General features: G+C 42.9%; 1 protein-coding gene across 6 annotated transcripts in view; it reads left to right on the top strand.

Annotated features, from left to right (window-relative positions):
• The window catches only part of pex5la (peroxisomal biogenesis factor 5-like a), a 106,076-nt gene that overhangs the window by 56,567 nt on the left and 32,517 nt on the right, over nt 1-16,992 (top strand). For 4 of the 6 annotated variants that reach the window (XM_085152179.1, XM_085152175.1, XM_085152173.1 and 1 more), the window contains 6 exons: nt 1,448-1,559; nt 8,194-8,403; nt 9,102-9,222; nt 11,088-11,181; nt 12,180-12,209; nt 14,705-14,800. In XM_085152179.1, the coding sequence (XP_085008305.1) occupies nt 1,448-1,559; nt 8,194-8,403; nt 9,102-9,222; nt 11,088-11,181; nt 12,180-12,209; nt 14,705-14,800 (663 nt within the window). The remainder of the gene's footprint in view (nt 1-1,447; nt 1,560-8,193; nt 8,404-9,101; nt 9,223-11,087; nt 11,182-12,179; nt 12,210-14,704; nt 14,801-16,992) is intronic. The other 2 variants (XM_085152178.1, XM_085152174.1) reach the window with 2 other exon arrangements.

Raw genomic sequence — 16,992 nt, 5'->3', positions numbered from 1 at the left:
TCCAGAGTGCGTTTGTTTATTCGTTTTTAAAAATGTTTCGTTTTACTTTCGTTTCAGTGTTATTTCTAGTCCCCATTAATTATTGTTGCACAGAGAACAGCGTTCAGGAAAAGCACTTCACAGTCTTGTACCAAAGCCTCATCAGGAAACAAACACTGAAACTAAGAATATTTCCTGTATATTTCTTCTAATTTTATTTCAGTTGGTTTTCCAAGTTCACAAAATCGCCGTTTGAATATTTTTCAGTGGTTTCATTTTTATCTTTGTTACCTGAAATATTTTTTCACACGTTTGACAGCTGGTGGAGCCGATCCTAAAGAAGACCCTAAAGAATCCTAACCCTAACCCCAATCAAAGAGACAAACGGCTTTCACGCACACTGGACTTTTCCCGTCTTGCTGCTGAAAGCTGCTCTTTCCTGTCGACACACATTTACACAGATCTTTCTAATACACGCATTGATGATTACCTGCCACGTTGCAATGACCATTTAGCCCAATATTCATGTCTCTGAGCGGTCAGATATTTGTTTTTCATAATGTCTCCAACAGAGGTCGAGCAGGGCCCAGCGTGCGCTCCACATTTATTCAGGAAGCATAATTGTAAAGTAATATGACGCTATCAAAAGCCCATCCAACACTTCATCGAACATATGGCAGGCTGTGCTCAGCTTCATGCTTGCTAACTAACAGGACCTTCATTAAAATTCTGCTTGTGGCCATGGCCTGCAGAGCAACAACAGGAAATGTCACATTTCCTCGCTGCCAGCATTATGGACACGCTACACAATGACATCACCGGTGGCGGCTGCTTTCCTCTGCAAATGATGAAGAAACGGCTGGCAAATTGAGACCAGCTGCACCTGAAGTGAGGAGTACCAGTAATGAACTGGATGTGACCTATTCAGCAGCTGCTCTGGCAACCCTACAAATTGGTGCATCAAAGGCAAAGTGATTTGCATTTCATGGTTTGGAGGTGAGATAAGCAGGAATGGTTGTGTGATTATTGTTCTGGACACCAAGCAGCTCTGAGTCCAGCTCATCTGGATCTCAGCGCAGTGACACACACTCTTCTTTCTGTAGTAATCTGAGGGTTTGTTGGCACCGTAGAGATGTGATTGTGTGATAACAATCATGAAATAGCAGCTGTGTTCATATGCCACATATCAGTTTGCAAAGTCACAGTGGGCTTAGCCAAGAGGCCGCCGGTTCAGTGCCGTCACATGCTGTCGTTAAATAATGTGCCCACGAGCACGTCTCCCCCTAAAAGCTGCAGAAGTTCACACACTCAGGGATTTGACAGTATAGCTCTGCTGTCATGTGAACCAGTGGCCTGAATTTCCCCTCATAATAATAAGGCTTTGGGGGGCTTTCACAGAGGATTTGAAGGGAGTTTAGCAGAGACATGCAAAGAGAGCCTGAACTGTCTCATGTGTTTGTCCCTGCAGCTGGTGAGTGAGCAACAAGAGAGCCGCCCGCTTCTAAGCCCGTCTATCGACGATTTCCTCTGCGAGACCAAGTGCGATGGGGTTTCCCGCCCAGTTACTTCCAACACAGCCGGTACAGCACTTTTATTTCCCCATTTAAGCTGATGGTAATGTACTTACATCAGGTATTTTTCTTTCATTTGTACAAGAATTATATTTAAATCTACTCATATTTAATACCCAGGAAAACCTTTCTGAGCCATGTTGGGACTAGAACAAATGATGTCACTTCCTCTTTTTATCCAACACGGCCAAAATCCTGGAGACGAGTTTCTTCCTTTTATATAATTTGCTTGTGCCTCAAGTCAGATCGGGTCAAAGGAGCTTGCAAAGAAAAGCGTCTGGACTTCTTTAACTTGCTTGAAGACGTTTCACCTTCATCAGAGAAGCTTCTTCAGTTCTAAGGTCAAATGGTGGAGAGTCCCAGATATAAACCTAGTGGGAGTTTCCCCCCACAGAGGGACAAAAGGACCCCCTGATGATCCTCTAATCGCCTGAGCCAAGGTGTGGAACTGGGTGTGGGTCCCAATCAGCCAGAGTTTCAGGTGAGTTCATTGTGAAACCTGGCCCCACCTTATCATGTGATTTCCTGAGGTCAGATGGCCCAGGATGTGAGTGGGCGTTAAGGCGTCTGGGGAGGGAACTCAAACCTGGATTATAGATGGCAGAGAGTTGGTGTCGTAAACCACCGCCTCTGTTCAAAGATGGTCGCTCACAGTGGACATAGATGCTTCTTTCACTCCTCTTTCAAACCATCTGTCCTCTCTGTCCAAAATGTGAACATTGGCATCCTCGAAAGAGTGACCTTTGACCTTTAGATGCAGATGGACAGCTGAGTCTTGTCCTGTGGAGGTGGCTCACCCGAAACTCTGGCTGATTGGGACCCACACCCAGTTCCACACCTTGGCTCAGGCGATTAGAGGATCATCAGGGGGTCCTTTGTCCCTCTGTGGGGGGAAACTCCCACTAGGTTTAAATCTGGGACTCTCCACCATTTGACCTTAGAACTGAAGAAGCTTCTCGGATGAAGGTGAAACGTCTTCAAGCAACTTAAAGAAGTCCAGACGCTTTACTTTGCAAGCTCCTTTGACTGCGATGACCTGGATGACTGAGAAGCTTCACAGACTCAAGTCAGATCAATAGACCTTCATATATGATATGATATTTTGATTCTTCACTGTCCACAGGTTGCATTCAGTGATGCCCAGTGCTCGCACAAACATTAGCTGTTGAAGGATGTACTGTCTATATATTAAAAAAGGTTTTAGCATCTAACAAAGGTTCATTCTAACATTTCCTTTTCAGCTCTATGTCTAATATACTTACAGTTTTAACTCTGTCCCTACTAAATCCCCCAGTAATCAGTTTTATTCTCCTCACACGATAATGTTTCCTGTGATTCTCACACATTATAGTGGACTGAGTTATTTTCTACTTCAAACATTAAAACTGACTATAATTAAAGAATAATAATACAAATGTATTATAATTAGTGCTTTAAATGATCTGGATCAGACTCACTGTTGAGAAACTCAACCATCTGACATTAACAGAAGCTGAACACCATCTTGATTTCCACATGGCATCTTTTGAACAACAGTTTGCAGATCAGACAGCTGACACATGTCATCTCTCGTCAGCTGAGAAAAATGCTGTGAGCAACTCTGTCTCTAATGGAAAATCCTGTCTACCATTATATTTAGGAACATAAACTGCAAAACTGAGGGATTTACTCTCACTGTGAGTTGGAAATAAGAATAAAACTCTGTGTTGAGGCAAATGTCATTGGGTCCCGTCTCCTGCTGCTGCAGTTTGCAGCTACATAAAATGATGCAGGTGAAGCAAATTTTAGGTTTGATTGTTTGTGAACTTGTTTTCATGCTGGAGGGAAGTTTCCGGAACTGCACGACACTTAACAAAATCGAACAAGCAAAGATAATTACGAGCTCAAGTATGCTAATCCACATGAGTCCTCCGTGATGATGCTTTCTCTGTTTCACTCCCGTCTGCTGTTCAGCTCGACAGCAGCGGGTTTTTGGCTCTTCTGAGTCTTAAAAACCTTCACAGTTAATTCTGAATTGATGTCACAGGTATCTGGGGTTTACAGCTATTTAAATTTGTGATTTAAACCACAGAATCAGCTGGTCGTCTCTGCTGAAAAGAAAACAGCGCAGAGGTTTGGGCGTCTCCATCAGGACCAATGCAGCTCTGCCATTAACGCATTCACAGAAAGTCGCTTCACTCTTCTGCTTCATGTTTTCCTTTTGTCATCACTTTGATGTTTACTTGCTGGTTAATAGTCAAAGGAAGGCTTGAAGGATGTGTCATTAACAATGTGTTCTTTATAAACTGTTAAATGTCCTCATGTGATTTAGTGAAACACATCTGAAAGTCTGACATGTGGCCGGATTTTGATGCAGTTTAATATCGTAGTAAAATCCTTGTTTAACATATTGTTTGTCCTTCGTGTGTAAAACACCACAGCATGGGCTCATTGCCCTGAACGTACCTTCAGGTATTTGCAGCTCGAAGCCTATCCAAGTCATCTTGGTGCCCAAAACTAATCTAAATTTAAATTAAAACATAGTAATTCTGGCTGAAAATCCTGAGTTTGGGACCACCAGCCTGCCTTTCTCGACCTTTCCTTCACCTGCACTCCCGTCGGAGCTACTTCCTGTCCTTAAAGGTGATGTGGTAGGATTGTGTCAATACATGATGTTCTTGGGAATTGAAGTTTAAAAAGTGATGACAAAGATGACATTTTGATTGTTACTAGTGTAGCCCTCATTTACTCAATACCATTAAATAAATGGGCTTTGGGTTCTTTTTCTAGGGTACTCTCGTACGATATTTTTAAATTAACTTCTCTTTTGTTTCTGGGATCAATGAAGCTTATTCCTTAACAGTAGCACTACGCGCGAAAATTAACACTAGTGTCTATAGTGCAGTAAATCATGTTATACACCATGTAAAGTAGAGCATTGCAACCCTCCTTTAATTTACCAAACAATGAAAACAAAATAATAAAATGGCAGATTTCAGTATTCAGGCAAACCAAAAAACACACACAGCAATTTACCCACTGTACACAGAATCGCCACATATACAGTGTAAACCACCAGTGATAAAACAATTATAGTCCTAAACTAAACCTAAAGCCGGCAGAGATAAACCCTACGTTGCAGGCCTGTATTGCTCCAGTATAAATCCAAAACGATCTCCCAACCGGAAGTTCTTCACTCAACCAGCAAAATATAAATAAATAAACTCAGTACCTTGTGAAACGTGCACTTCCCACCAGATTAATCCAGGCAACAAGTTGTCTTCAGCTCCTTCAGAAACACTCCGCTCTGAATGCAGTAGCACAAAGATGAGGAAGGTCCGTGATCTCCACGTGCTCCACAAGCTTCCTGTTTTAGCTTCCCACGTTGCCAGAGGTACTCTGAGTGACGCGGGCACTCAGAGTGACTATCTGGGGTGTGTCCGTCGTTATCCAGTTCGGTAACGATCCTCTGCAGCTTGTTACGTTCCACAACTTTAGCGAAACGGCAGCCTACAGTAGTCCTTATTAGCTAACGGCTGGGTTAGCCTCACTTTAACTCAATGCGTCCACGGCCGCAGTAAACAAAACACACAGTCCAGCAGCTTCACGCCGAAACCTTACGTGTCATGTCACTAACTTACCGACACTGTGACTTTTCTTTCCGAAAAGTCAAAACACACTTACTGATACTACATAAAAACAAGCTAGCTTCTCCGGATGCTCCGTGTAACTCACGCGCCACCGCCCTCTCTCCTCGCGCTCTCTTTTTTCTTCTCCACCCTGTGTTACCTTCACAGACCATATCCCTGTAGGAAATTACAGTTCTCGCAAACAATTCACAAGAAAAGAAAGATAACTTATTTTAAACAATGCAAACATGTTTTTAATCATTTTACATGAACTTTTACCTTTTTAATATACAAGAAAATTTAAATAAATGAACTCTTTGATATTTATATTCTCAGACTTCACTTATCTTTTACTATTTATGCATCTTTTTAACCCTGGTTACACTAGTAAACATTAAACAAATTAAACACTGATGTGTGCACACATGGTCTTGGATTGTTGCACACTTGAATGTGGGTGTGGGGAGTAGCTTCCTTCATCAATCACAAAACAACAGAGGGTCATTTTGTCGACCGGCTTGATTTTAAACTGGAGACGCACAAAACTGTGTTTGCCGATCAGACTGGAGACTTGATGCATCACAGCTGTGGCATCGAGGCAGTGGACAGGTCACCTGCTGTAGTTGTGTCTTTAGTTGTGTGATGATGGAGGGTCACACGTCCTCTAACTTTGTGGCCAGTAATATGTCCTCTCTCCACTGCAGCAGCGATTCACCGCTGAACAGTTTGGTCTTTGTTTCACGCACTCAGAGCTCTGCGGTGGCCCGATGGACACCACTGGTACAAGATAATCAGCTGTAATTTGTCATAATGTTTTGGCTCGCTGGTGTCGAACTGAAGCGATCGGGACTCTCGATGTCTCAGTGGTCATATTTACTTGTTTACTACAAACCCACTGGCCTCTACACAGTAACGTCTACTTCTAAATGCTTGCTGTATTTCTTCCTAGCATCATCATTTCAAGGAGACTCTGGGTGGCAAAACAATTTTTACATCACTGTCTCTTCATAAAGCGTTCGTGATTCTTTTGATGCTGAAAACTCTTCAGGCAAGCATCCACACGAGTGCGTCTCCCTTGATTTCTAATTGTATTTGTCAGCTAAAGAGCACAAGGCTGGGAAGACGAGCACACTGATTATGCAGAGATTTCAGTCAACAAATACTCTCAGTTGACATGAAGCAGCAGCGTGCCAGTTATGCCGTCACGTGCCTGCACTTTTCAGCTCGCTGAAAAGACGCCGTCGGGCTCCTCGGAGGGGAGCAAGAAAAGTTTGTGGGTTCCTCAAATATCCAGTGTATGAAGACGTTTTAGTGTGGGTCTTAGCAAGTCGTGAATGTTTTATCTAACCTCACAAAAACATGTCATGTATTTGGTTTGCAGTGTTTCTCTCTAAATTACTGATGGGAAATAAAGGAAGTGAGTCTGCAAAAGGAAAAATGCCGCGATAGATATGAAAGGTTTTTAGTCCCTACTCATTTCTTTACATTTTTGCTTCCAAGGAGCCAGACTCTCTTAGATTTTTTTAATAGCCCTGAGCAGGAATCTTCAGCATCTTTCAAAGTTTGTCTCCTTTTTCATTTCTAGTCCTCTCCTTGTACCTGAGCATTTTCACAGTAATGTTTTCTTGTTTGTCGAGCCACCTAACGTGGATCTGTGAATCGTTTAAGCACAACAACCATTGTTGTAGCCACACATATCAGACAACAGTCGCATTTTCCCAATCATAACTCCAGGCACGAGCAGCCTGTCACAAAAACGTCTTTTTAGTTGAATTCTTGAAAAATGACAACAAACAGTTTGACAGGAAGTGAATTGTATTTTTGCACCAATGAGGTGATTTCCAAAGAACTGACAAAGGCATGGCATACCACAACCTGGTGTGCAGTATCTTCTTGAAAAACCTGAGAGAAATGGAGGACAGAAGGAGTGACACTAAAAAACAGTATCTGAAAGTCACATATTTCTGGAAGGCGTATGATTGGCTCCAGCTTCATTTGTTAGCATGGCAACGGTCCCAAACACACTGTCTGGAGAAACACAATGAAACACCATCAGTCCCATCAGTGGACCTCCCCAGAGCTAAATCTCAAATTGATGGAGATCCAAGGATCAGCTTTGACTGTCTAATGAGGTGTGGGCAGAACTAGAAGACTTCAACAAATGATATTTGTCTAACGCGGTTCCTGCAGGAGAAAACATGCTCATAACAAATGTTGACTTTCAAGTTTCCAAAAGATTGCTCCACCTGTTCACCTACAAAACACAAAGGAACGAGCGATGGTTTGCAGTTTTCTGTTCGTACACGATGTCTGATAAAATCTTCATCGTGGAGGCAGAAAAATGCATTTCTAGGGAAATTATTGTCAGAACTGCGAACATCTGTCATTGCTTTATTTATGTCGTTAACTTGGTTAGTTGTTCCCGGGAGTTTAAGATTACTCCTCGTGCAGCTACAATTATTTTTCTTTCACAAATTGAAAGAAAACCCAACAAATCAAAATCAGTAATAATTATATAAAAAAATAAAAACAGAGGTGCCCTCTCCTGCTGACTCGTGCTCGAGTTACTGCACTGACCAAACGGCCTCCAGAGCCCGTCTCATCCTCATCAGACCGTGCAGTCGTTTGCAGTATATTTAGATTGGCTGAAAAGAGCAGCAGCAAATTTTTAGATGCCCACCTGAGGGGGAACACTCCAGCCTAAGTACCCCTGACAGGTCTACATGCCACGTCAGAAACCGTGCAGATCAAAATCAAAGCACAAAAAGTGAAGCTATTCAGTCTCATTACAAAGTTTTACAAGTTTGATGCAACTGCGAAGGCCTCTTAAAGTAAAGACGTCGATAAAGTCGCAGTTTACATTTGAGATAAGGAGATGGTCAACTCACAGATTACTGATTTTTAAAAAAGACCAGAGTGAGGGGGGAAAGTACTTATTTTACAGATTTGATCAAATTAGAACACGTTTAATGAAGTTTCCATGGCTATCAATGATCCTTCAGACGAGAAGCTAACCATGTGCCATCTCCTCACAGTTCTCTCTTCAACTCTGGACCTGCTAGATCTCAGCGAGCCTGGAGAGAGGAGAAACAGCAGGGACAGGAAGAGCGCCCTGTTGTCCCAGGGAGACAGCCAGAAGAACAGCTCACACAGGAAAAAGACGGATGAGACGGAGCTCATCCAGGTGGAAGTTGAACACACGGGACCAAGCATGCGGACCCCAGAGAGGGCATCACTGGACTCAGGTAGAGACGCTCCAATGTTCGGGTGATTTTCTATCACTAAATCATACTTAGTATCAGGGATGCTCCAATAAAACTGAATGAGGACCAACGCTAGTGTGCAAACGTGGTCAATCCTCCACTCGAGCCCTCTGACACACCTGATAACTGGAACAACTCCCATCATATGTGTGGAAGTGACCTCACACGAGTGTCCACAGAAGCCCTGAGTCGATTTAATGTGATGAGAGGGATAAAAGAAGCAGCCAGCTCCTTTTGTGTTTGAAAAGGTTAAAGTCTGTAATTGTGCAGAGTCGAACCTCTGTGCTGAATAATTCATGAGACTGATTATAACTGTGATGTCATTTAAAAGCACAACTTTGTCCTGATAGATTTGTGGACAGCTGATCGTCTCCTCGTTTTTTAATTTGTTTAGACGTCGGCGGCATTAATCGTTTTGTTTTTTAGCTAATTATTTGACTCTCAGAAACACGTGTTAAAAGGTTTCAAAGCTGGAAAAATAACTTTGAACATTAGTGTCACCATTTAATCACCAACGCTGATTAATTTTGCTTTTTTTCTGAACACATGAGCGTTTCCCCAAATTAACAGAAACTGGAACATCTGTGTGTGTTTCACATTTGAAATGACATTTCTTTGTTTTTCCATGTTTCACTTTAGTCGCTTACATTCGTTTGGTTTTTTGTTATTACTGTCACCAGTTACAATCGGCTCACTGGATAAATGGGAAGAATTGAATCCCAACCCTGAAAGAAACGCCAACAGAAAATGGAAGCTGGAGAGACGACGTTCTTCTAAAAATTCCTCTAATGAGTTTCTGTGGTAGGTCCTTACCTCTGTATTACTCTGACTGGATAATAATGACATCATCTTTCTCATATCTGTCCAGCATCATTATTATTTACACTGGAAATCTGAATTCCCTGTCAGATGTCCTATAATCAGTAGCCAAAGTCTCAGCGCTTACGCAGCTTTTTGTGCATTAAAATTTGTGTCACTTTGTAGGAAAAATGTCCTTCAGACTTGTTTTGATCCCACCTCTAAGAACTGTCTCAGGCTGCAGGCTGCAGGTGAAAGCACATCAAATCCGACTTTTCTGGCCCTGTGCGGCTCATATCCGATCACGGTGTGACAGCGTGAGCGGCACATTGAGAGACCGGTGTCGGAGTGTTAAAGAGCAGCTTTGAAATTCTCATGAGTTGTTGCAAAAGAAAAACCACCATCATATTGCGGCTTCGGCGCCAGCTGCAAGGCTGGAGCTGAACAACAAACCCTGATGACGACGGTGTTGAGTCTGTTCTTCCCTGCAAGGCCACCTGGGTCGGCTGGAAGACTGTTTGCTTAGCCTGGCAGGGCGAAGGACACTGTCTCAGCTGAACTATGGACACGCACACACATACATATACTGATAAGCACTCACTCATCCATCACCCTCCCTACCCCGGATCCAACGCCACCTCCAACGCCTCCTCCCCTCTGATGTGGACATCGGGTCAGCTGGAGGCGCAGTCGAAAGATTGCAGCGGTCCCAGATCAGATGTTCACACTGGAACTCTTTCCCATGTTGCTGTCTGTGTTTATTGTGCTGTGGTGTGTTGATATCTGTGCATTCCTGTATTATCCTTCTGTGTTACACATTTCCATGTTTGTTTCCTCGCTACCTAGCCTGACCTGTCTCCCCAATGTGATGTTTGTGTATGTACGGCCGGCGAGGTCTGTCATCTCGGCTGTGGGCAACTGCAACTGACAAATAAAGGCTATCTCATCTCATCTCATCATCTCTCATCTCATCATCTCATCTCATCTCATCTCATCTCATCTCATCCGATATTTTCAAATCCGACCTGGGTCACTTTCGTATGTGGTCCTGAATCCGATGCATATCCGATGTTTCAGAAAGCTGCTGTTTGATGGTCACGTCGCATTAAATCCGTCTTTTACATCACTGACACAAGACAGACGCCAACTATCAGCGCCCAGGAAGACATCGTGAACGCTTCCTGTTTGTTGGGAAGACAATGTTGGAGAAACATGAACATTTTATTTGTACTGCTTCTCTCTAAAACAGTGATACGGATGAACTGTAATAAGGATCATTATTAGGCCATATGTAAATAACTTTACACTTATAATTATAACTTAAAGCTAAATTGGGAAACGTAAAGTCTTTATATTAAGGGCCATCAGTCAAACATACTGTTGGTCTGGGTCTGAACAGAGCGCGTTGTGTGTGACGTCTTCTTTTGCACATGCAGACGCTTTGAGCGTTCACACCAGAGACCGTTTGCTGTCACATTTTATCTGTAGTGTGAACGAGCAGACGAAAAAAATCAGATCTGATCAAAAATTCAGAATTGAGCATCAAGACCTGCAGAGTGAACGTAGCCTTAGTGTCTTTATGTTCAGAGTTTTTAGGCCCACGACTTCGTTCACTCCCTTTGCTTCCTTCCTGTTAGACCTGCTGAACATGTATTTAACTGAGGAAACATTACTGTAGTAGAAACAGGGGAGACCGAGTGTTTGTCCACCTGTTGATTATATAGTGTTTTATCTGCTGTTGGCAGAGTTCAAAGGTGAATATTTACCATGTTGATGTTTTTATTGCCATTTTCTAATTACTCATCTTTAAAGCTCTATTGCCGACATGTTTAACACGCTGGCTTATCCCAGTCCTCTCTTTTCTTCAGGTCCATAGATTGTAAAACACAGACAGACTCGTCTAACAAGAATACGCTGGAAGCAAACACCAAACTGGAACCAGAGTCTGCGCTGGTGTCACAAGTAAGTGCTCAGAGTGTGAGGCAGGAATCCTCATTGATGCACTGTGTGCACTCGAAGCCAACGTCTTTAACTAAGAAAGCTTTCCACATCTCCGACATTAGCGTTTCCCTTTCCCCCCCCAGCACCTCCACCCTCCATGAGAAAATCAAAGTACATGAACAACTGCAGGAAAAGGCTGTGGAACCTCCCAGCAGTGATTGCCTGTCGTGTGCCTGCGTCATTGTCTAAATCACACTTATAAACAAGTACAAGTGACCACATTAATGTCACACATTCACACTGTAGGCTTTGTGAAAGTCTGAGATCCTGATGTTTCCAAAAACTGACGTCAGAGGTTCAGTTTCAGAAGCTGGAACCAGAAGACGAGCACGCCGCTGTAAATAAAATCTGCTTCTTGACATTCACGTAAAGATTTCGTGACGGGACAAATGGGACTCTATAGGAAAGATTATTAAGAAGCATGAAGCTGTAAAATGTTATAGAAGAGACTTTTTCAACATCACTCCATTTTCTAAACCACCGTTTATTAAATGTTGAGACCATGGAGCAGACGCCAGGCAGACGCAGGGAACACCCTGGGAACATCAGGTTATCAGTGACCCGTTCATGCTCCATATTGCACCTACAGTCAGTTTAAAATCTCCAATAAAACTAACAGGGTGGAAGTCAGAGTACCCGGAGATGACAGGGAGCTGGAGGAAACTGAGTTCTGCAGGGATTATTTTTAAAAAGCACAAATCATTTTCAGAAATGTCTGTTTCTGTGACTCTGATGAAGATCAGTCCAGATGTTGGGAGTAATCAAGCAGAAATCCTGGTCAGGGTTTACAAACTGTTTCACTGGATTGTTCTGATTGTTGCACCATTACGTTTGAAGAACTGATGACTTTATTGACCAACTGCATGTCTGTGTTGTGTTACAATGAGTTTAATAAGACACCCTACTGTGTGCTGTTTACCCATCATTGTGTCCTAACACCTACAATTCTTCCATTTCAGCTCAACAGGCAGTATATTAGTGGAAGACATGTAAGCCTCCCTATGCATCCTTTCATATCACACTGAAAGACTTACACATTTGTACCAGTGAAACAGCATCACACCTTCTCAGAGTATCTGGCTCTAAAGACCAAAAACCAGGTGACTGAGAGCAAAAAGTAAGATCAAAGTTGGTTTCCTCTTTGATTCCTCTGTGGTGCTGCTCGGTCCAAATGTCAAGCGCTTTCTGCCTTAGTTGGTGTCTCTGTGTAGGTCTGCATAAGGGTCTTGTTTTCAGACGCCATTATTAGATTAATAGCCTATGAATTATTCAGCAGCCTTACTCCAAACCCATTAGTGTTGAGCTCAGCGAGCTAGCTGAGCCTATATCACCTTCTCAGCTCGCTGATAAATAATAGATTTGGGATTAAAGATAGCTGTCCGAGACGGGGGAGCTATTGGCAAACAAACGCACCAAATTTGTTTTGCTCAGGAGTTACGTTGTAGCTCGCTGACAGAGATCCTGTAAGGAGTGGTTTTAGCTTCCCACGTAGCAGGTACAACACGCACACAGAAACAAATGCATGCAAAGACGAGGCGGGTCCTGCATGAGATACACGAACTAACACCAGTGTATAACTCAGCCTTCAAAGGAAAAATCCACCCTCGTTATTCTGTGGAGTGAAACATCAAGGAGGACAAAGGGTCGTCATTTATTTTACATGTTTAAAAACATGAACATGCAGTTGCAGTGCATGCTCACTGTGAGCTCCAGCTTCACGCTTCAAGCTTTTATTGTTCCAGATTTCCAACTCTTTGCCTCAGTCCCTGCTTTTAAAGAGCTCATCCAGCTGTAATTTGCCAGCAAGTCCTCATCCTATCAAGCCTTTAGTAAAAACATCATGTCTTAGAAATATAAGAAGGGCAACTGGAGGGCACATCCTCTGCCAAGACCTCTGAAAGAAAGTGAAAGAAAGACTTCAACATTTAAAGGACTCTTGCTTGGCACACGCTCGGCCTCTGTGCTCGCCTTCATGAAATTAGCTTTTATGGTTTTTGCATAATCTTGATAAAAACAGACAGAAAACAAATGGCCTCCACCTCAGTGCCTGTCCTGGCAATCTCATCGTACATTTTTCTTTATCATAGTGAGCTCAACGGCTCTGCAGAGCAGTCTGCTGCTTACTTACTTCCACTGCTTTTACAGAAACATTTTAAATGCAGATTCTTGTTTAATCAGAGCAGCAAGAAAAAGAAAACACAGACAACAGCTGGAAAAAACAAAACAATAAATACCAACAGGAAATAAGACACTGCTTGAAATTCAGGGCTCATTATTATAAACCTGAACACGTATTTGTTTCTTAGCTATGACTATGTCTCCAATCGACAACCTCTGTGTGCATGACTGAGAAAATCTAAACAATTCTGCAGAAGCAGAAACTTTCCTCAACAGCGATGTGAGAGACTCACAGTTATTGCAAAAGCTTGATTGCAGTTCTTAGTTATCAGGTTTTCACACGGGGTTCCTATAAGTTTGGACACACCTTCTCATTTCATGGTTTTTCTTTATTTTTACGACTTTCTACAGTGTAGATACAAACTGAAGACTTCAAATCTATGAAGCAACATATATGGAATTACCCAACAAAGACTCTAATAGTCTCAGAATAGTAAATTTTGCTGATTTAAGCTGAGGAGAGGAAACTGTGACAGAGCACTTTTGGGTGGATTTTTCCTTAAGCAATCCAAATACAGAATCCTGCATTTGTGGCAACGTTTTCTTTTTGGCACTGCATGCATTTTGCTCTTCATGAAGCACTTTCTCCATCCTGGGTGACATTAAGATGAATTTTGCATTATATCTCTGCAGATGGGAAATGTTACAGATAATAGCTGCAAGCACAGGGAGCAGTCTCTGATAGATTAACCCTGCGACACATACAGCTATTGCTGTGTCTAAGCCTAATGCATCGTATATGAGCATCTCAGAATCATTTACTTCTCAACATGAATGCAAAGGTCTTTATATGAAGTTGTGTAAACTATACCACACTCTGATAATGCAAAACCACTTGCGTGTAATTGGTTGGTTTCCATTTTCTCAGCACAGCAAAGCTTCATTATCCAAGTGTGTAAGTGGGAACCTATCAACATATTCTGGTTTTACATTGCATGCACACAGGAGTGAGCCAGGCCGGAGGGGGAAATTGTGAGAGGCTGGATAAGTAGGATGTGGTTCAGATGAGGAGCAGGTCTGCGAGGGCTGGGCGGGGGGTGCTGACAGCAGTGATTCGGCTGGCCTTCCTAAGCATGTCAGAGGCTTTGTTGAGGCAGGGATATTTCCTCATCCCTGAGAAAGCAGAGACGGCTGACCCTGCACACTCTCCCTGCCCGCCTGTCCTCTGCGTGTAATGCGATGTGCTATGTTTGAAGTGTGCGAACGTGATGCTTTGTCATGTGCAAGTGAGTGAAGGTGACGGAGCCTGTTTGCGCATAAATGTTTATATTACTATGAAATGTGTGCATGCATGTGTGTATGACAGGCTCGCCTAACGAAGGAGCAGCGGTGGGGGAGCGCGCTCCTGTCCCGACATCAGTCCCTGGAGGAGGAGTTTGAGCGGGCCAAGGCTGCTGTTGAGGTAAGCAGAGCTCTCTTTAGTACATCTGTCAGCAAAGAGGCTCATCTGACTTCCACTAAGACTTAACAGGAAGGTTGGATGTTTCGTGCGTGCCCCCTTCCTGGCAAACACCCTGTTTTTCTGTGCGAGTTTCAGGAATGGGCAACAGTTAGAGAGACGGACAGCTTACTGGAATCCGGCCCTACTCATCGAAACGACGTTCCTGATTCCAGCTCGAGCTTATCTTTGTAATTCACCAAGAAACGCAAAGAAAAAAACAAGCTGTGATAAATCGTACTTATTAAACAGTGAATCCCAAGGAACTTAAACACTGTTCTTCTGTGGTTTAGCACGACCCCTGATCAGCTGGCTAAAAGTAATTTTCTCTGTTATCGACATGACAAGACTCATAACAGGAACTGGAGATGCAGCACCAATTTACCATTATTTCATTTACAGCACCTTGTCTATAGATAGAAACTGACAATACTCCTCCTGCTTTAAGGGAAAATCTTTTGAGTTTAAAGAATTGCAATAAAGAAGGCCATTAAGCCATGAGGACTGTCTTCAATATCACATTTCAACCATCATTGCCCCTGTATTCAATCCAGTTCAATTCAATTTTATTTATATAGCGCCAAATCAAATAAGGGTGCTTTATATTGTACAGTAGATCGTACAATAATGGATTCAGAGAAAACCCAACAATCATATGACCCCCTATGAGCAGCACTTTGGCGACAGTGGGAAGGAAAAACTCCCTTTTAACAGGAAGAAACCTCCAGCAGAACCAGGCTCAGGGAGGGGCGGGGCCATCTGCTGTGATTGGTTGGGGTGAGAGAAGGAAGACAGGATAAAGACATGCTGTGGAAGAGAGACAGAGGTTAATAACAGATATGATTCAACACAGAGAGGTCTGTTAACACATAGTGAGTGAGAAAGGTGACTGGAAAGGAAAAACTCAATGCATCATGGGAATCCCCGGCAGCCTACGTCTATTGCAGCATAACTAAGGGAGGATTCAGGGTCACCTGGTCCAGCCCTAACTATATGCTTTAGCAAAAAGGAAAGTTTGAAGCCTAATCTTGAAAGTAGAGAGTCTGTGTCACAGTATGGCTGTGTGCAGGCAAGGGAAGGACCCAAACGCAAACGAGACAAAGGTAAACTCAAAAAACACAGCTTTATTGCTGGTGTAGGGGGACAATACAAGACTAGACTACACTACACTAGACTAGACTAGACTAGACTAGACTAGACTAGACTAGACTAGACTAGACTAGACTAGACTAGACTAGACTAGACTGGGCCACTAAAGCACAAGGAGCCACAGGGAAAATCACACAGCTATGAGGGAGGACACAACGCTGACAAAGAGAAACACGGGGCTTAAATACACAGAGGGATAACGAGGGGGAACGAGCCACAGGAGGAGAGCACAGCTGGGAGTAATAACTCAGGACGAGACAGGGGAAGCAAAACTAGAAACATTAACATAGGACAGACTGTGAAAGTAAAACAGGAAACACTGACTGAACCCAAAACATGTAAACTTAACAGCAACTGAGACAGAACATAGGGACCTGAAACATGGGACAGAAAGGCAAAGTAGACACAACATGAACATAACGCCCACAGGGAAAGAGCAAAACAGCACAGGACCTCTTTCAAAATAAAACAGGAAACACTGACATGACTACATGAACTTGACAACATAAGAAACAGACATGAAACACATGAAGGATAAGGGAGACTTAACACAAGGGTTGAAAACACAAGGGGAATATAATAAGCAAATGAACATAGAAAATCTAATGAGCTTAAACATAAACTATAAACATCAAAATGAACTAAAACTCAAAATGCTGAGTCATAAGACCACGATCGTGACAGTCTGTCTCCTGAATCCAAACTGGAAGCTGGTTCCACAGAAGAGGAAAACTGAAGGCTCTGCCTCCCATTCTACTTTTAAATACTCTAGGAACAACAAGTAGGCCTGCAGAGCGGGAGCGAAGTGCTCTAATAGGGTGATATGGTACTACAAGGTCATTAAGATAAGATGGGGCCTGATTATTTAAGACCTTGTATGTGAGGAGCAGGATTTTGAATTCTGGATTTAACAGGAAGCCAAAACAGGAGAAATCTGCTCTCTCTTTCTAGTCCCTGTCAGGACTCTTGCTGCAGCATTTTGGATCAGCTGAAGGCTTTTCAGGGAG

Source organism: Neolamprologus multifasciatus, chromosome 23, assembly GCF_963576455.1.
Source record: "Neolamprologus multifasciatus chromosome 23, fNeoMul1.2, whole genome shotgun sequence".
Taxonomy (NCBI): domain Eukaryota; kingdom Metazoa; phylum Chordata; class Actinopteri; order Cichliformes; family Cichlidae; genus Neolamprologus; species Neolamprologus multifasciatus.
This window is presented reverse-complemented; position numbering and strand designations above follow the sequence as displayed.